This window comes from Emydura macquarii, unplaced genomic scaffold (genome assembly GCF_026122565.2).
Source record: "Emydura macquarii macquarii isolate MOO-44397 ecotype Brisbane River unplaced genomic scaffold, CSIRO-AGI_Emac_v2 contig_839, whole genome shotgun sequence".
Taxonomy (NCBI): domain Eukaryota; kingdom Metazoa; phylum Chordata; order Testudines; family Chelidae; genus Emydura; species Emydura macquarii.
The window spans coordinates 1,069,097-1,089,125 of NW_027130976.1; the positions used below are offsets into that span (position 1 = coordinate 1,069,097).

The following is a 20,029-nucleotide window of genomic DNA, read 5'->3' on the forward strand; positions in this document are numbered from 1 at the left end:
GGTGGGCTGGGGAAGGGGAGGGGCCGTGCCTGGGATGGAAGGAGACAAGGCAGGAGCGTTCTTACGCTCCAGTGATTTTGCACTCCTGCCCTTCTCCATTAGGGTCATTCTAACAGGGGAACCATATTAAACCAGTGCTGAGGGCTGCCCCAGTCCATGCAGGGGCCAAATGAGCCCTCCGGGCTCCCTGAAGAGGCTCGTCCCAGCAAATGGAAGAATATGTCCCTCGGTGTCTTATCCTCCACCACTCCTGTTCAGCAGCAACCCAGCCTGCAGAGAGAGTCTGCTCTGCGAGTCGGAAAATCAGTTCTGCAACCCCACCCCCTTCCTGCAGCCCGAGCTGTCTGGTCCAGGGGCAGACACGATTCGGGCCTCAGAAGAGCAAGATTTCCAGTGAGGGGCTTGGTGAATTCACACGGCAAGTCACTGTCTGGCTTTCTTGGTAAGCAGCTGACCAGTAAAACAAACTGCCTTCGCCTGGGGGGCTGTGCGCTGAGTAGGGCAGAGGAATTTGCCGTTTGTCTCCTTGTTTTTAAACCATTTTCTACCTTTATTGGTACTCATAGCTCACGTTTTCCCGGTTCCTGTCAGCCTGGGCTTTCGTCCATTTTAAAGAGCTCTTTTCCCCTTGCTGGTGGTGGTGCTGGTATAAAGACAGACGGTCTCACTGCTTATGAATGTCCTATTTTATCCCCCACAACCAGACAGTGCACTTGACGACGTATATTATTTCCACATGCGCAGGTTAGGCAGCCCAGACAGCGTCTGATCCAGCAGCCGGCTGCCGGTTCCCTCTCCTTGCCGAGGGTGACACCTCTCGGTCACAGGTGGAACTGCACGACGGCTCCTTCCTCGTTCGCTGGGGAGGATGTTCCAGCTGCACCTTAAGGGAGCCAGGGTTTAGTTTTTAGTACATGTCTCTTTCCCCTTCTAGAAATAAGGGAAATTTGTTTTGGTTGGTTTTTGTCTGAGAGCAGAGGAGCTGGAGTTGGGCGACCTAGGTTTATATTTCTGGCTGTCACTGGCCCCCTCTTTAACTTGAGCAAGTCCCCAACCTCAGCTGGGCCTCAGTTTTCTGTTCTCTGAAATGGGGTTGGTGAAGCTTTTCCCACTTTCTGTCAAAGTGCTTTGAGGAGCTGAGAGACAGAGCACATTTTATTTTACCAGGAGATCAGCGGCTGATCCCTTGTCTGTCTAGTTAAGCAATTCTAGTTTGTATATCCCTGGAGTCACTTGGAACCAGTCACTATGGAGAACGTTAATTTGGGAACAGAAAAAAGCAAAGACTTCACATTCAGATATTGTTTTATGAATAGCATAAAACCAGTTAACTATTGAGCTCCTGCTTCCCCAGTTAAACAAAAACCTTCTCCGCACCTTGACTTACAGCTTCTCTGAGGCAGTGGCCAGGAGATGAATTTTCCCTGAAGTGAGGGGAATTATGGAATTTCAGCTCCCAACTACGACTCCAAATGCTGATTCCACAGTTCTTCCCTCCAGCAAAGTCTCTGCTGCTCAGCCCACAAGGGGACAGTTTCTACATCAATAATTTGTAGTACTGTAATTTTCTGCATCTCAGTGAAAAACGTCTTTGTCTAAGGAAACAGTCCACTAGGCACTTAGCTTCCCAGCTCAAGACCCCTGCAACTCACACTGCTCCAAAGAATTTTACCCTTCAGAGCGGCAGTAGTGGACTAAATTTTGAGCCAAGCCCCCTATTAGACATCATGTGCTAGCCCTTTTATGATGGAAATGCTGCCCTCCTCACCTTCCAGCCAGTTACTTCTCGACCTCAGTCAGCAGAGAGACTCTCAGCGTGTGGGGCTGTGTGCCCCTCCTGTGTTCCTTTGTATTGTGCCCCAGCCTTCTGGGCCTGGTCTTCACTTGGAAAGCAGGCGTTTTAACACATTGGCTGGTTGAGATAAAGCCAAAGGGGGAGCCCAGTGCATGTCAAAAGTACAACTTGCTTTATCTGCACTAGGATCTTAGTGTGTTCAAAACAGCTGTTTATTCCTAATGTAGGCATGGCCTCGCTGGTTAGATAGTAGGTTGCAAAACTATGAGACCTTTGCCTCAACACTCTGGTGTGTTCTGCTGGCATGTGGCGCTCTGGCAGGCTGCACGCCATTCCGATCCTTCGGCACTTCACTGGCCCGACATTTTTTCCTCTCAGCCATCAGCCCCCTCCTGATACTTGTCTGTCTTCTCAAAGACTTTCTGATGGCATCATGTCATGCCCATGTGGCCAGACTGTTGGTGACAGACAACAACGCTTGTTGGCTTATCTGGACAATCAGACCACCACGTTCTACATCGACAAAGGAGGGGTGACCCCGTGCCTCCCTGTAATTGTGGGAGTGAGCTTTGTCTAGCACGACATTGCTAACTGCCACAAACCTGGCAGGGAATGAGAACACAAGTGCAGCAAACCGTCCGAGTGCCACTCTGAGCAATCCTTAGGAGAGGTCTCTGATTCAAGGAGTGGCAGATCAGATTGTCCTCCCATGGGGACATTGGAGGTGGATCTCTTCATTAGCACTGTGACAAAGCTCTTCCTCTACCTCGGTGGATCCAGCGCTTCCTTCCAGCGGTAGGTCGGAGAATTGCTTCACCCTTTAGTGTTCTTCCACCCACTAGTGGTAACACAGCCGCTCTAAGGTGGCCGCTCCCTGCTGGCTCCCAGGCCTGTCTCTGGTTCTCACAGGCCCTTGCCTCTTGGCTGCGGCTCTTGTCCCTCTAGTGAATGGCTGTTGGGGGCCGGCCCGGTGCCGCCCTCAACTCCAGGTCCCAACCCAGGGACCCTACAAGTAGCAGCCTCATGCTGTGGCTTCAGGAAAGCTGCTAGCTTCCCTGCATTACTTCCCCGAGCCCCTTGACTTAATGTGTGGCCCCTGCTCGGACAGGGGCCCTTCCTGCCTCCTTGCCAGGGGAGGCTCTTGACCCCTGACAGCTCCGCTGGGCGTGGTGGTGCCGAACTGGACATTTGGTTCTATCTTCCCCTTCTGGCAGGGTCTTTTCCCTCAGGCCTCCAGGTCCTTTGCCCTCTTCGGGCAGGGTTTTCCCTCCCTCAGTTTGTGCACCTGCAGGGTTCTCTTCTGCCAGCGTTCTGCTCCTTCTCCGTAACCCTCCTGGTTTCTGACAGCGTCTTGCCTGCTCACACGCTCTCTGACAGCATGTCTCACTCTCACAACTCCAGCCACACCCTTTCTCTGCAGGGGAGGCTTTTAACAAGTCCTGGGTATGGCCTTGATTGGCTCCAGGTGTGTTAGTTAACCTGGCCTCTCCCCTGCTCAGCTACCAGAGGAAAAGGGACTTGCTGAGCCTGGGGCTGATATATTGGCCTTCTAGCTCTCTCTGGTAGCCATCTAGTCTGACCCTGTCACACCACTATGAGCAAGAAGCTGCTGGTCTTCGTGGCACTGAGAAGAGACTGCATTAGGAAAGGGAGCCTTCTCCGTCAGCTAGGGAAGGAGGTTCTGAATGCCTTTCCGCCAGTCCCTGTGAACCCTCAGAGCTATACACTGGCTTAGACAGGCTCGGCTCGCAGCTTTGTTGCAAATGGCCAAAGCTGATCCCGTCAGGCAGAGAGTCTGAGACACACAATCACTCAGAACCAGGCCATCTCGTTGCATCCCTGTGACACTTTCAGGGTTACCAGAGGTGTTGGGGGTGAATCACTACCACCTGCTTACAGCAGGAGGGAGCCTTGTCTGTGCCCTGACCCGGAGAAACTCATCCCAGCCACCGGCTGCTGGCAAGACAGGCGCTCTGCTCAGGGCTGCACGAGCCCCACTTTCTTCTTGTAGGCTTGTAATTTACCCACCCCACTTGGTTACACTCGAGTGCCTAGTCCTTTGTGTTCTGGACACACACAATGTGCGCCGATCCTCCATCCCGTTCACGGATTTCACCCCTGTTGGACTCTCTCCTTAGCACAAGGAACTTAGACAGGTTATAGTAAAACCAAATTGAAGTGTATTTAACAGTGCTTGAGATAAAGATTCACATAACAGCAAGTACAAGGAGTTGGAAACAAGCTAAAGAAAAACATAAGATGCAGTCTGTAGCCCATCCTTGTTAACAGATGACTTTCCTGTCAGTAATCTATTCCTGACCCAAAGTTTATTCCATGAAGCATTTGTCTGGTGTAAAGAGCTGGGATCCACTTTTCATTAACCACCACCAACAGAGAGCCTCCTCGTAAGAACATGAGAACAGCCATGCTGGGTCAGACCAACGGTCCATCTAGCCCTGCGTCCTGTCTTCTGACAGCGGCCAATGCCAGGGGCTTCAGAGGAAATGACGAGAACAGGTCGTCATCAAGTGATCCATCCTGTCGCCCATTCCCAGCCTCTGGCAAATAGAGGCTAGGGACACTTCAGAGCATAGTTTTGCATCCCTGCCTGTCCTGGCTAATAGCCATTGATGGACCTGTCCTCCATGAACTTATCTAGTTCTTTTTTGAACTCCATTATAGTCTTGGCCTTCACAACATCTTCTGGCAAGGAGTTCCACGGGTTGACTGTGCGTTGTGTAAAGAAATACTGCCTTTTGTTTGTTTTAAACCTGCTGCCTATTAATTTCATTTGGTGACCCCTAGTTCTTGTCTTGTGAGAAGTAGTAAATAACACTTCCTTATTTACTTTCTCCACACCAGTCATGATCTTACAGACCTGTCATATCCCCCTTTAGTCATCTCTTTTCTAAGCTAAACAGTCCTAGTTGTATTAATCTCGCCTTATATGGAAGCTGTTCCATACCCCTAATAATTTTAGTTGCCGTTTTCTGTACCTTTTCCAATTCCACTATATCTTTTTTGAGCTGGGGCGACCAGATCTGCATGCAGTATTAAAGATGTGGGTGTACCATGGATTTATATAGAGGCAATAGGATATTTTCTGTCTTATCATCTATCCCTTGCCTAATGATTCCCAATTCTTCTCCTGTAATGGATCCCAACTTGGGCCATTTCTTCTGCTCTGGTACAGTTACAGGCCATTGTGTCTTAGCCCATAGGGCCCCCCTCTGCAGAGAGCCCTGGTGTGGTTCGTTTGTCACTGTCAATGCTCAAGTCTCCATTTGGACCAGACAATGAACAAAGTGCTGTCTCCATGAATGTCCATTGTTCTTTACGTTGATTGAATTAGCCCTGAGACCCCAACCATGCCTCAGGTGACGCGTCTCATTTCAACAGTTGTGCAACCTAATATTCTGTATTTTGTAAATCTTATAAACTATTTCCTGTACAAACATCTCACAACAGCCATGACAATCAGCTAGTTTTTAGCTCTTGGCAGAGACTACACATGACCCGCTTCAGTGTGATATTGAGAAGAGGGTATATACCTGTCAGGGCACGCCTGGGTGTGTTTGGCCAGGTCTGAGTTACAATTCCAGCCTGGAGTACCTTCCCCAGGCAGGTCGGCTCCTGATGGGGCACCTATCCATAGGCCTTGGGGGTAACATTTTCAAAAGCACCCCAGTCCTATTTTAAAAAAAAAACCATAGGTACTTACGAGCCTGGGTCTCCACTGAAAATCAGTCGAACTTTGGCTAAGTCACTTAGAAGTTTTTGAAAATTGTACCTAGTATCTTAGAGCAGGTGGCTTGTGTCTGCCAGCAGCACCTACAGCACCAAGTGAAGAAAGGTCCCACTGTGGGGCAGTCAATCGCTTTACTTGCCTGGAACAAAAATTACTTAACAAACTTCACCACTCTTGTGAGACTAACTCCATCCAAGGACATTTGGCATCTCTCTTGGCCTCTCTCGAGTTAGCTGACGGGATATCAATGTCTTTGCAGCCCCTAGTCAGTCACTTTTGAAACCCTTTCTTAAAAAAGCCCCCTCTGCCAGTGGATATTAATGCTCTCCTGATGGAGCTGGTGAAAGCTGCGTGTGAACCCTTCCACTCCTGTAAGCTTCAATTGCTTAGATGGTGGCTCATTTATCTGGTGGTAGTGACTTCAGTTTCCAGGGTGAGTGACTGATCCTCCTTTTACCAGCAGGAGGTGGTGCTGTGAAGTCATCCACGAGATTCCTTGTCAAAGCGGAGTTCGAATGCCTCCTTCATGAGCTGAATTGTCCTGCCAACAGTCACTTTTTTTTTTGATTGACTGGAAAAAGTAAATTGCTAGACTAGCAAAAAGAGCATATTTGCGTATCATCCCCTCAGTCTAATGTCACAGATTAGTCCCTTCTCTGCTGGTGGTAAAGCTTGTCTACGTGAACAGTTAGCCCATGACAAACTGGGGTGTGAATCTGCCCTACGTAGTCTGCCATAGGCTGCGTGTTCCTGTGAACCCTGCTGTTTCAAAGAGGACTGGATCGAAGCACATTACTGCACTGCTGATGAAGATCAGTAGGGTCCGTACAGACAGCTAGTCTCCAGCAGGCTAACGAAGGGTAGCTTCACACCAGCTTGCTGAAACTAATTGTTCGTGTAGACAAGCCCTTAGACTCTTCTCTCTTAGCAAGTCTGGTCCATTGGAAACATTGCGATTTCTCACTAACCTGTTTGGGTTCTCTGGGCTGGGGATAGTTTCTGATAAAGTTATGCATGTCTGAAGTCCCAGTTATTTCATATTAGATGTGGGCCTGTCAGTGTTTGCAGTTCTCTTGGTAATAGTGTAAGGCTAGAGTCTTTCATTATTGTGAATTAATACCTGCCTTTATAGCACCCATCACCACAGTATCTGATGGACTGTACATGTGTATTTAAAGGGACAGGTAAGTATGTTTGTTCAGAGCAAGGGAACGTGGCTAGAAACTAATTGAACTGTGTTGCTTTAAGAAATATTTCACCATTTCAAGACTTTGTTCAGACTGGATCATAATCTTGTTGAAAGTCTAAATAAATAAAAGCAAGATGGGGCCCAGCATGGCTAGATCTAGAAGAGATGGTGCGCATATTTCCATATCATCCAGTTTCTGTTTCAGCAATTGCGTCTTCTCTGATTAGAGGTGCCTGGAGGAGAAGGGGTTGTACAAATTACTTTAAATGCATTCTCTTTAGAACTGGAGCTCATCTTGGCTAGTAAATGACCCTGCTGGCAATTTGTCAGTGGCTGTGAATGACATGGGGGGGGCAGGGTCCTCAGTTCACTTCCCCATGTGGTAAGTTTCTCTAGTGACTCTCGCTTTTCTTTTTTAATTTCTCCTTCACTCAGGCAGCAGGTTTCTTTTCACCATTTGAAAGGCTGCAGACTGCTGCCCAGAGAAATGACCATTCCTGAAAATAGTCCTCATTTGTTTTTTTCGGTGGTGATTAGTATTGGGTAAATGTGAGTAGTTCCCACCTTAAGAGATCTTGTGGAATATTCAAAAGGTCAGGCTGTTGGCAGGAAAGTTCCAGCAACTTCCAGGACTGGAAATGCTGAAACTTCAAAGTAAATGTTGCCAGGTGTGTCCTAGGTACACAGGCCCGCCTGCCAGACAAAAATCTTCCCTGTTAGGAGAACAGAACATCCCTGCTATAGCTGTGAGCTTCGCTCCCGTAGAGAAGGCAGCACTCCTTTTCCTGTTTCTATACTTTCACTGCTCTTTGTTCAGTTTCTACTGAAATTATATCTAGCCTTGAGACTGTGTGTGTTTATTTCTTGAAATGACCAAGCAGTCCTGTGCTTGGAATATGCAATGTGGATGGGTGGTAATGTGTTTGAGATTGCTCCTCAGCCGAGTAGCTTGAACTGATCGTGCAAGAAACTAGCATTGCAGATTCTGAGGGCCCCGAGACGCCATAGAAAATAACCAAGCAGTCCTAGTTCATGAATATGAAGGAACTCAACCCAGCACCTGTCAATTTCGCCAGGTCCTTTGTGCAGTTCCTATCACAAAGCAGTCCTGGGAGAGGGGAAGCCGTTGTGATTTAAGTTCTATCCATACACCGCAAAATTAGCTGCTGCTCAGCTCTGTAATGCAAGACAGACTCGCTCCTCTTTCTCTACTTTTGCTTTTATTTTTTTCCCCTTTGCTTCTTATGTTTCAGAAGAATCAGTGGAAGATGTGGAAGGGCTGAATGAGACACTGGCTGATCAAGAAGAGCCTGCTAAAGAGCAAGAGAGTGGAGGTGACAAGGACCAGAGCAAATGGACAGGTGGGTTTTGCTTCCATTTCTACTCCAAGTCCAGCTAGCCTATAGGATAGATAGATGGTCAGCATGGCTTGTCAGGGCACTTTAGCTGATGCCTTGTTCAGTTCTGTAAATCTGTGCCCTCGTGTTTCTTTCGGTTGATTTTATTTGCTGAGGGACTTAGAAACAACATAACATTTTCAAACAGATATTTCAGCTGCCATCCATTAACCTTCCCCGTTACTTCATGTTACTGTTGAAAACATTTGTCCCCTTCCAGCCTCCTCCTGTCTGAAGTTACTAATTCAGTGCCCAACAGTGTGCCAGGCTTTACAAACAGTTATGAGAGAGTCCCTGTCCCAAAATGTTTTCTAGAGACATGGTGTGATGGGAAAAGAGGTCATGAAAATGCCAGGTCCTGAGCTTACGTGGTCATTCTGCCACTTAGCAGTAAAGACCTAGGAAAAGCAGAAAGTTACAGGTAAAGCAAATTGCTGCTTTGCTTAAAAGGCCTAGTCAGGTGACGACATCAACATGGCATGAAAGTCATGCTCACGGCTCTTGTTATTAACGCTTGGTTACTCAGGCTGACAGAACGTTAGTTTTTCTCCCCATTTACTGTTTGTATTGCAGGATCACCCAGGTACGTTTACACTGCAGTAAAACATAGTTTCTCAGTCTGTGGTACGCATACCCCTGGGGTACGCGAGACATAGGCAGGGGGTACGCACCAAAAAACCCAGTGAAGGGAGGCGGGCAGCAGCCGCCGACTTCTGGGGAAGCCAGGCAGACGTCTCCTGCTTCCCTCTCGGTCCCAGCTCCCAACTGGGAGGTAGACGGCAGTCACCCCAGTTCTGGGACGCTGGGCAGCAGTCTCTGGCGTTTTGGGAAGCTGGGTGGCAGCTGCCCGTGTCTCACCCGGTCCCAGCTCCCAGCTGGGAGCCCGGCGGCAGCCCCGTATGCCCTGCGAGCTGGGCTTGCAGCTGGGTGGCTGCCACTCGTCCCCCAGCTCTGAGCCAAGAGACAGCCTCCCGCGTCCTGGCTTGAAGTGGGCAGCAGCTGCCTGCCCACATGCCCAGGTCCCAGCCTGAGTGGAAGCCTCCTTCACTCCAGCTTGGAGCAGGTGGCAGTCGCACACCTCCTGGGCTGGCAGCCAGGCAGCAGCTGCCTGCAGCGTGCCCAGGTGACAGCTCCCCTCTCCTCCCCGGCTCAAAGCCCGGTGCCCAGAGAGCCAGGTGGAGAGCCCAGCGGCTTGCCTGGTCCTGGAGCCCCTGGCAGGCTGACTTGTCAGTTTCGCGGCTCTAGCTGAGCAGTGACATTGACAGCTCTGACAGCCCCAGATTTTACCAGTATAAAAACCTTCAGGGGGGCCCACACAGTGTGATTTGCCCCAGGCCCGCAGTCCCCTAGGGATGCCCATGGGGAGTGCTGCTGTCCACTCTGGTGGGCCGCTAGAGCCTGCTCAGACCTCACAAGTTCCCGCCTGTGTGAGGAGAACACCAGGTGACCCGGCCATCAGGCCATAGTGACTGGCTGGCGTTGACCTTTGCTCCTATATGGAGAAAGAGAAGGAGGAAGGAGGGGAGAAACAGTGGGGGGTTTTGTGATCTGCCACAGCCACACAGCACTGCAGAACTCTCCTGCTTTATGAGAAATACAGTCGTCCAGCGGTAAAGGGAGAAGAGATTGTATTTCTCAGAGTGGAAAATTGAGTGTTGGGTACTTATTAAAATGTTCAGAAGTTAGGGGGTACTTGCTAGTTAAAAGGTCGAGAAACACTGGTTTATGTGAATCCAGACATTTCTAGGAGATTTGGCAAAAAGCAAAATTTTGGGGTCATAAAATGGGCCAAAATGAAATTACAAATGGGTTTTCATTACATCGCACAAAAAAGTTCTACCATTTTTTGCACTCAGTAACTAGTCTGAATGTCGTGCCAGGCCCCAGTCCGTGGCCGACGGCTCTTAAAAATCACTCGCTTTTCATGGCGGTTCAGAATATTTGTATTTTTTTTTAAATCAATTATTTATTGGTTCAGAAGCAAAATACTAATTTCTTCTGTTCCTGGATTGGGCTTGTTTGCTTTTCATTTTCATTACAGTAGTAGTACTAAATAGTTTCTGAGCTCTCAAGAGATGCAGCGTGAGTGGTCCTGGGTGTGCTTCCTGCCTGTCTGTCTTATGTTCAGGAGTTCTTCCAGTTTTAGTGCCAAAGAAGGACAGTTCTCAACTCCCAGCTTCCGAGCAAAGAATTAATCGTGTTTTCATGATTAGCTTGAGATCGTCACCAACAAGCAAAAACGGCAATTGTTGCCTGGCCGTATTTTCAAATCATGAACAAATGAATGAATTCTGGATGTCAGTGATAAATATTGGACACATTGGTTTCCAACTAGAGCCGGAGTCAGATCCAGGGAAGCCTATTAGGGACTTAAAGAATTTTGTTTTGTTTTATTATTTTTAAACATGAAATATGTAAGTGTTAAAATGTCAGCGAACACCTCAACTGCCCGTGCTGTAGGAAAGGCTTTCTTGGTATCATTTGTATGGACTTCAGTACATCCATATTTTGTAAAAAAAAAATCTCTACTTAAAATATAGATGGAAATGAAATATTTCTGGAAGACTAGCCTGAAGGTTTTTTTAAAAAAATCATTTTTTTTTAATCCATGATGCTCATCTACCACAGAGCAATTAGTGCAATGGAGCGTCCCTGATTTGAATCTGTGGTAGATTGCTATTAAAGGAGGTATTAATGGGCTGCTGAGAGCTGGGAAATTATTGCAGAAAAGTGTGTTTATGGCGTATGGTGCTGGCAGGCATGATTTCAATCGGGTTTGACATGTTTAACATAAATGTATACTGCACAGCTCCTGCAGTTTATGAATAATTCCTACAGGCCCACTGCCTTTCTAATTACTGACATTGAAAAAAACAGGTCAGGCACATCCTGGCAGAAATCTATTAGCACCCCTCCCCCTGCCCTTTTTTTTAATCTATGTAATTTTGGTGAGCACTTAATGTCCGGGCTATTCGGTGACATGAGTGTAAAGAAAGGGGAGAAAGCAGGTTGGGGAAAGGAAAGGAGAGACACAGGGCAGGAAAACATATTGTAGCAATTCTGGATCCCTGCTTCTGTAGGACTGAGGAACCTGAAGAGGGGGATTGTGCAGCTAGTGTAATTGCTGTTCGGTCTCAAGAGACCAGGAGGAGATTTCCAAGGCACTTGAGCACCCCACTCCCATTGAAAGCAATGGAAGTTTTGTACCTACATGCCCTGTGTGTCTTGGAAAAACTCCCCGGCGGTTTTACTTGTAGAGGTAGGAGTTGAAGGCAGGATGCCGTCTCCAGCGTCTGATTTTCTTGCCCTTTTCTTATCGAGATAATGGAAACCGGGTCTACCTGCTGTTGGGGACTCTGTTCTCTGGCCCAGGTCAATATCCTGGGACTTCTTGCTGATGATGAATCCTACAGTCATAGAAGTCAGAGATGGGGAGGAGCACGAGGGCCTGCCTGGTCCATTCCCCAGCACCAGGCTCAGCTGTTCCCAACCAGGCATTTTCGAGTGCTTGTCTGCCCTGCTTTCAAGTGTCCCAGTGCTGGGACTCCTGCCCCTCCCCTGGGAGACTCGCACAGCCTCTGACCGCTCAGTACCAGGGGGTTTTTTGCATGAATTTTCTCCTCCCATTACACCTCCTGTCCCAGTAACTCGGCTCTCCTTGCTGTACAGAACCCCACTTACTCATGCAGACGGTCGCGTGTTCCCATTGGTAGGGGAGTCGCTGCTCCAAGCCACGTTTCTTTAGCGTCGTTAGTCTTTCCCTCCAGTCAATCCCACCAGTCCCCTGAGCAGCAGCTTGTGGCTCTTCTCCGCACTTCCTCGGTTTGCAGGCAGTATAGTACTCCGAATAGGCCGCAGCATTCCCAGTGCAGCCACACTGGGGCCCTACAGAGAAGAGCTGTCTTCTCCCCTCTGAGATACCCTGCATTTCTGCATGCAGCCCAAAATGCATTGGCCTTCTGATGTCATATTACAGTGTAAACTCATATCTGCTCTGCCATCCTAAAGTCCTGTTCTGCAATTGCTACCATGATAGCAAAGCCGGGTAGAACATGGACGCCCCCTCGGCCTTAAAACACAGGGTAGTCTTGTAGTTTGGCTAAAACTGACCTATGTCGCAAATTGCATTTTGCAGGGTTATGGCGTAGAAGGAGAAGGTGATTAGAACACTGCGTTTGATCTGTTTCAGAGAACATCTTTGCTATTAGCGGGGGACCAGTTAGAATGCTCGTGTGACCTAGTCTTTCTGAGGGCAGGTCTACACGAGGCGCGCTACGCACCTGTGAAGACGCTGTGTGTGGACGGGACAGCGCTCTCCTCTTGGCATAACTACTCCACCTACACGAGAGGCAGAGCTACCTTGGCAGGAGACATAGCGCCGGTGTGGACAGCACTTAGGTCACTATAACTTGTCGCTCGGGGGAGGGGGGTGTCTGATCAACTTAAGCAGTAGTGTAGACCTGCCCTGACACTCCTAATTCTCCTGCCCTCTGTCTCATTGTTTCAGATCATTTCTTCCTAGATGCATTAGCAGCAATTTAACAAATGGAATCTCTTGGCTGTTCTGTCCACGTCTCGAACAGCTGCAGGTCTCTTTCTATTCCTTCTGGGTCCTGACTGGTATTTGCCAGGTCTGTGACATGCTGCGTAGCCATGCTGTTTACGCCCTCATGCAGACTAGAAATGACTGACCCTAACATAGATCCTGTACTCCCTGTTGGACACTTCTGTACAGCTCAAAACTGGGTCTCTAACCGTAACCTTTTCCTGTGCGCTGTGGGTCATTTTCAATCCAGGCGAGTTTTTGCATCCAAGCTATTTGAATTCATATTTCAACTCAGATACCAGGAGACTCAGCATCAGATGATGGCTACAATCCAAATGCTGCATTCCTTTCATTTAGTAAACCTCTCCAAGAAGAACAACCGAGATTGTCCATCAGTGTTGCCCATCATCTTTAATGCTAAGGATTATGCTAGGAGGAAAAGGTTCAACATTGGGGATGTCCCCATTCAGATCTATATGGGCATGACTTGTGCGTGGTTTTGCACTGACAGGATGATTTCATGTACGTGTTAATAATAACATGCTCTGAAGTTCTGGGGCAGCCCTGCCCAAATGTGGGGCTTACTCCGCAGCACAGTCCAAAGCTAACTAAATACTCTGCTTCCGGGGGCCAGTCCATTTAGTCCTGACACACTTTGCCCCTCCAGGCCCCTATCCCAGTTCAGTCTTGCTACCTTCTTGGCGGAGGAGTCCTCAGCTCTCCTTCTCCGAGCTGGGTCACAGTTCAGTGACTCTCTCTGCAGGCCCCTAAACTCAGGGTATCAGGGTTTTCCCTTCCTGGCAGGGGGCCACTCTGCTGATCTCAGAGTATTCCTGCCAGAGCCTGTCTAACTCTTCACAGGCTCCTGAGCTCCCCTCTCCCCCTTCACAGCTTCCTGCTGCCTTTACAGAGGCCCAGCGGATCTCTCTCAGCTGTGCCTCCAGTAGCCCTGGGTAGCTGACCCCTGCCCTCCAGCCCTGAAATGAGCAAGCCACCTTGCCTCTCCAGCATAAAACTTTTTGTTTGATTTCATGTTGTTGGCCTGGCCCATTGCTCTGACCATGTAACTCCTGTTGTTGAATCCCTCTGCTGGGTCCCCCTGTATTACTTCTCTTGGCCATCAAGGCCCTTCGTAACTCTGCTGGTCCTTATTTCTCTGCCCCGGTCTCTTGTCACATTGCATCCTGATCCAGTCTGGTCTGCCAGCTACAGCCACTTGGACCACTCATCTGTCTGCTCTTTACACGTTCCTCCATAGTGCCCCACCTTCACAGAGCAACGTCTGTTATCCTCTCTTCCTCCAAGACCTTTTTTAAGACCCTTTTTCTGCTGCGAAGCCTACAGGAAATCATCCAACACTTAATGGCTAGTTTGAAAAGGAGCTGGGGAAAGTAGATATTATTTATTGATGTAATTACAAAACGTATATATAATTAATCATCTCCCTGTCCCCCTTTCTTTGTGTCTTGATTGTCATCTTCTATTGTAAGCTCTTTGGTGCAGGGACCACATCTGCGGGATTGTACAGTGTGTAGGAAAATAGGTCCTTATCCTGTCTGGGGCTTCTGGGTGCTGCTGTAATATAAACATTTCATCATAATTCAGCTGTTCAGACTCACTGCAGACTGAAAGGTAGGATAGAAAGCTAGAAAAACAAATCTCTTTGACCATTTTCAAGGTCACATTTTAAAAAGATAGACAATGGTCTGTGTGCAAAAGGGCACTTGCAAGTATCTCTTGCATTTGATTCTATCTACGGTGTGATCATATTATTTATCAGATATCCAGGAGAGCAACAGGCAATATTCAGTCCTATTAGTATGGCTAGAGCGTCCCATTAGAATGAATGGGACCTTTGGGGAATAGAGATGTAAACAGCCAGCATTGCAGAAAGAAACATTCCAGCCATATATTATTAACACAAAAGGAACAAACATGCAGCAGTGCAGCAATGTTGGACAAGGAAATTCCATTTCAGTGAGGCTTAAGTTCTGCTCTCACGGTTTATTATGTCACTAGAATCCCTCACTGGAATTATTGACTTGTATTTATTCCTGTTACATTAATATAAATGGTGTGTTCCTGCTGGAATAGCAAACGGTTGACGAGAGATCTGACTGAAACTTTGTGCCCAAGCGTGCAGGATTCCAAAGCAGTTACTCTGTATGCTCTGGTGAAGAGAGGTCTTCCGTGTAAGTTAGCTCCCTCACCACTCAGCCACTCTGGGGCAGATAGGAGGGTGAAGGCCTTGTGATGTAGGGAAGGAAAAGGGATGAGATAATCCTGTCACTTCTCCAAGCAGGGGCTCTCCAGAAGGAACTCACTGGGTCTCTAAGAATACCTTTCTTTCTGCTGAATAAAACAGTCATGCGAAGCTCTGGCCACAGACTCCTCCTCGAGAGGCAGTCAGATTTAACTCGAGAGCTAGAGTTTGGTACAAAATTTCAGCCTTCAGGGTCCCATATGGTCATTCCAGAACAATTCTCGGAAGAGGTCTGAAGAACCACTCGCTGTGGAGAAAGGCATGTAGGGACCAGCCACTTCGTGGGGGAATTGTAGTTTCCATCAAGCAGTGAGAAGAGCGTTCTAGAGGGCTGAAAGCGTAGCCGAGACTGGCTGATGAGCTAGTATGAAGAGTATTTTTGTAATCAATCAAGGTAGCAAAAACCCTGCTTGTAAATTTCTGGGGCAGGTGGCAAGCTGGTTTACGGAATGCAGGGAGATGAGAAGCTCTGGCTTACGGAAAGCAGCATGAATTAATAATCATTTAATTGGCTCCTCCATTATGTTGCTGGGTTGGGAGATGGAAGTTTAGATGAAGGGGCTGTCAGTGGTACTTTAGCTAAGAGAGGCTGATGGTTGAAAGGTGGGGGATGGCGACTGCCTTTGGTCTTTCCATAAGGCTCAAGCACAGTCAGCTCTTCGGGACCCTCACTATGCTCACCGCTGGGCTTAGCGAAGAGAAGGGTGAGCATCGCTTCTGTGTGATATCTTCACCTTTGAGAGAGGGGAGAGAAAATCCCCCACAGTGCTGAAAAGAACATGGTGTCAGCACAGGCCCTGAAGAAGTCGTCCTCTCAGAAGTGCTTAGGGGGCAGAATGCCTTGCAACCAGACTGGTCCTTTCCCACACACCTTTCAGGTGTGGGTGTGAAGTACCTTTTCTCTGTGTATGCAAAGGTTAACAGGCCTGACATTTGCTCTTCTAACATTTTTATTTCTTTAAACCTTTAGATGATCAAATCAATGCACAAATTAACTCAGACTCAGGACAGTTATCATGTCTTCATTTGTTTTCGTGAGGGGCGCGCTGGCCTTACAGCCCGATCGTGCCTCGACCCCTGATAGCGACGCAGGGTGTGTGCACGCTGTGTGAGCAGGGCTTTGGAGGAAAGTGAGCTACAAGGTTTTCGACTCTTCTTTTGTTCTGGGGCGTTTGTTCTAGTCTGTCCCACGCACAGATTACGCTGTCTGTGATGTGATCATTAATACAGATTCTTTCGAAGGCTGTTAGGTAGCTTTATAATCAATCCCTGGGTGTGCTGTAGAGTGTGCAGGCTGCGTGTCCCCCTTCTCCAGAATGTAAAGGAGTTCTTAATCCCCGGCTCTGTGACACTCTCTGCCACCACGGGCTCCAGGACGGCTGACCCGAAGATCATTCATGTACAGTACTTAGATTGGACATGTTGTAGTTTTGCTTGGGCATTGACTAGCAATAACTTGATCTCAGTGTTGATAGCCCATATGGGAATTTTATCTGTAAAAGTATTCCTTAGCATGTGTGTTGTGGCATACATTTTGAGAACACTGAAAACAGCCAATTCTTCATCACAGCCCTCCTGTGCAGTAGACCAGTATCCCGATTTCAGAGGGGTTAAAGGCTTGTCTGCCTGCTCAGCTGCACCCAGGACCACTTGGAGTTTCAGGGGTAGGGAGCACAGCTGAATTTAAACTAACTTTTGCCAGCATGGATCCCCAGCTCAAGTTAGTGGTTTGAAAGGTTGCTCTATCTTGTAGTGACTACCTGTGGCTCCAGGGAGCCATTATGGAAGACAGAGGTCACCAAAACTCAGGGATGCCCCAACCACACCTGGCCGTGCACCCAGCACCAGCCCTAGTGGGAAGCAAGTGGGTGCAGCTCCTGTGTCACCAGAGGATCCCCTGTACAACAAGGGTTCTCTAGAAGCTGGCTACACTCACTTTTAGGGCAGCTTTGTATCTGCAAGGCAATGCAGAGCTGCCCTAACGCAGCCCAGTTCTATTTTCAAAAGTGTGGAGTAATTTAGGCTGCTTTGATGTTTGGATGCCAGCTTCAGACACCCGTGGTCTCATGTTCAGAGTCAGTGAGCATCCACAATGCCAGCTGACTTTGGAGAGAACTGCCAGCATCCAGCACCAGTGGTCTGAAGTTAGGCTCCCAAAATTAGAGTCTGCTTCTGACAGTGTAAGTCTTACTGACTTGCCCAAGGCCATGTACTCAGCGAGTCAGCCAGATATAAGAACCCAGGATTTCCTGAGCGAAGTGCTCTCATCTTCCATGGCTTACCAAATCTTCTTCTTGGGGGAGAGGAGATTCTATTTTTGGAAGTCTCCAAAGATGATTTTTGCCACACATTAGCTATAAGGTTTGATTTTCTTTTTTTTTTTTTTTTTTGTCGAATAAAATGAAGTCGGTCCTTAGTGCTTTGTTTACAAACTTATAAAGCATTTGAGTTCTTTAGCTTGGACTGTGGCACATTCCCAGTAGTGGCTTGAATCATTTAGTGTACTAGGGCATATTTCTTTTCCCTTGTCCCTGTGCAGGTGACTTCCATCCACAACTCACAGTCACACTCATCAGAAGTTACACAGATAAGTTCTCTCCAAGTTTCTCAGAGAAGAGACCCCAGGAGATTCTATGCACAGGAGTTTTCCAAAAAATAATTCTGACAATTCAATGGGAGTTTAATGTGACATCTTATCTAATGTCACAAATAACCCTTTCGAAGCAAGCCCAGCTCACTGAATGTGTCTCCTGCCAAGTGTCAATCACAGTTCATTCCACTGCGTGAAAGCTAGGAACTTACATTGTCAGTAAAAGATTTGTTTGATCTTTTATGCTCCTCTTTACTAATAAGAGGTGTCATGAAGATAATGGTGATGAGTCTGATTTCAACCAATCAACTCTGGGAGTGCTCATCCTTACCTCATCTTAGGAGTCTCAGGACAGTCTATGCAGCACTGGATGTATTACGTGTGTGGCAATACCCAGGCACAATAGGGAGACTTGGATAAATATAGCAGTGATTTTGTTGTTCTTTTTCTTGGTTAAAGATAAACTTTAACACAGGCTTTTGTGTTTTAATTGTGGTTACATTGTCCACATTGTGTTCCATAAGAACATCTGTCTCCTGCATGTATATTTTTACATTTCATGTATATGAAACAGGTGGTTAAACTGACAGATAATTAATTGAGGAAGGGGGGTTTCTATCCTGTAGGGACACTCCCTTCCACAAACACCGCAGGAGAAGACTCACTAGACGCCTGTTGTATTCAGCTAATAATAGTTGAAGCTCAAAGGGTTGAAGTGAAAGTTGATAGATATTGAGCCCAGAGAGTCCTTCCCCAAACCACCATGGATACTTCATTACCAATTAGTGCAAAGAAATCTGAGGGGATCCGAAATCTTATAGGGCCCTGTGATTCAAGCCCCCATCAATAGGGAAGGGCGAGTACGCGTGTACTGGTACCTGACCATGTGCAAAAAGAGCTCGGGGGGTTCAGTGGACTCAGTCCTGAGGCCCGACTTCCCGATTGTGGTTGATATTTTAACTGGGGCATGGACAGTATCAGCAGTAGTTACCTTATTGGGGCTACTCTCCTGATGTCACACAGCGATCAGCCCCGGCAATTTAACGCTGGAGCATCCTCCACCAGCCGCAGTGAAGGCTAGGAGTTCTTGCTAGGAATTCTTCTTACTCCTGTTTGTAGAGTGAAGGCTCCTTAGGCACAGCCTGGCTCTCGCTGCTATTCACGTATAGCACCTCGAATCAGATGGACATGACTGTTTCTTGGCATGAGGTGGGCAGGTAAGTAATCTTCACCCCCAGACATGATGCTCCATTTGTACTGTGAGATGACTTTATTTTCAGGGAAAAGGAAAATAAACTTCAATTCAGTAAAAACCTTTTTACTGACGTTCCATCTCTGATCCACAGGGAGGTTTTTGATTCAAACAGCAAGTTTGTGCGTGGAGAACAGCACAATGGTGGATGTGTTCTGTTGTCTGTAGATTTACCGTGATACCATTGGCTTCGTTTATACTAATAAGCTGTAGAGTTGGCCTTTTTTAGTAGACTGAGCAGCACGAAGGGCTGAATGGTACCCTGGGATCCTACGTGTGTGTTGAGTATGTGCGTCCGAGAACTGTAGGAGCACAGGGCTGTAACACCAGGGGTCCTGCAGGACAGGAATGAAGTGCATTAGCAGAGCCCTGTGATAAGGAACTTGCCAATCATCTGTGCTGGCTCTTGTCACTACTGTGACTGGGCACGTTCAGGAGCACTAACGTTCACATCGACTTGCTCTCCATACGTATCGCACAGGTCCTTCTGTGTCGCTCGTACTGTCTGTCTGACTCCTTTCCGGGAAACGGTTTGACTCTGTTTGTTTTATCGAGTGCTGTGGGGGGGGGATTTTTACATGTGTGAATTCCATTTCCAATTGTATGGTACGTGTTGGAATAAATCCCACCTCAGTAGCTTTGGAAGGATTTCTGTCGTGTGAATGACATATCTGGGCTGTGCTCTGTCTGCAGTGTCTGAAGTAAGGTGTGGTTGGTTCCACAGCATCGGGTTCACAGTGGGAATAAGGGAGAGGGAGGAGGCTAAGGGGGATCCCGTCTAAGAATGTCAAAGCACCTACTTACTCAGCCAGTCTATCATCTTAAATAGCCAGCTGTCATGTATTATCTTTCAAGTGAAAATGAATAACTCCCATTAAGGGAGAAATGGGTTTGAAGTTGATTCAAGACAGATTACAGTACTGTTATGAATGTGTGTGCAGGAGAGCTGTGTGTAATATGTCTGTCCTTCTAGTTTTTAAATAATAGATGTCCTACAAACGTATGTACTCCAGGTTACCAAGGAACAGGGTTTACAGGTCATAGGATATGTGTTTTGGGAACAGCGTCAATTTCCTGGAATATTTTCTGCATTGAGCTCTAATTTTGTTGCTTTTTTGTACAAATTTGAATAAAATTGCTTTGTATTAACTTGTTTAAGGTTTATGTCTAAACAGCCATTCTTTGTGTCCAGGTCAGAGCCAATCCACCACTGGTTATAGGCCAGCTTCTGACACCTGTACTTCTGGGG

General features: G+C 47.6%; 1 protein-coding gene across 1 annotated transcript in view; it reads left to right on the top strand.

The window, feature by feature from the left end:
- ZFHX3 (zinc finger homeobox 3) overlaps window positions 1-20,029 on the top strand; it is a 246,045-nt gene that overhangs the window by 197,300 nt on the left and 28,716 nt on the right. Inside the window, 1 exon segment of the mRNA XM_067543393.1 lies at window positions 7,986-8,093. Coding sequence (XP_067399494.1) covers window positions 7,986-8,093 — 108 coding nt within the window.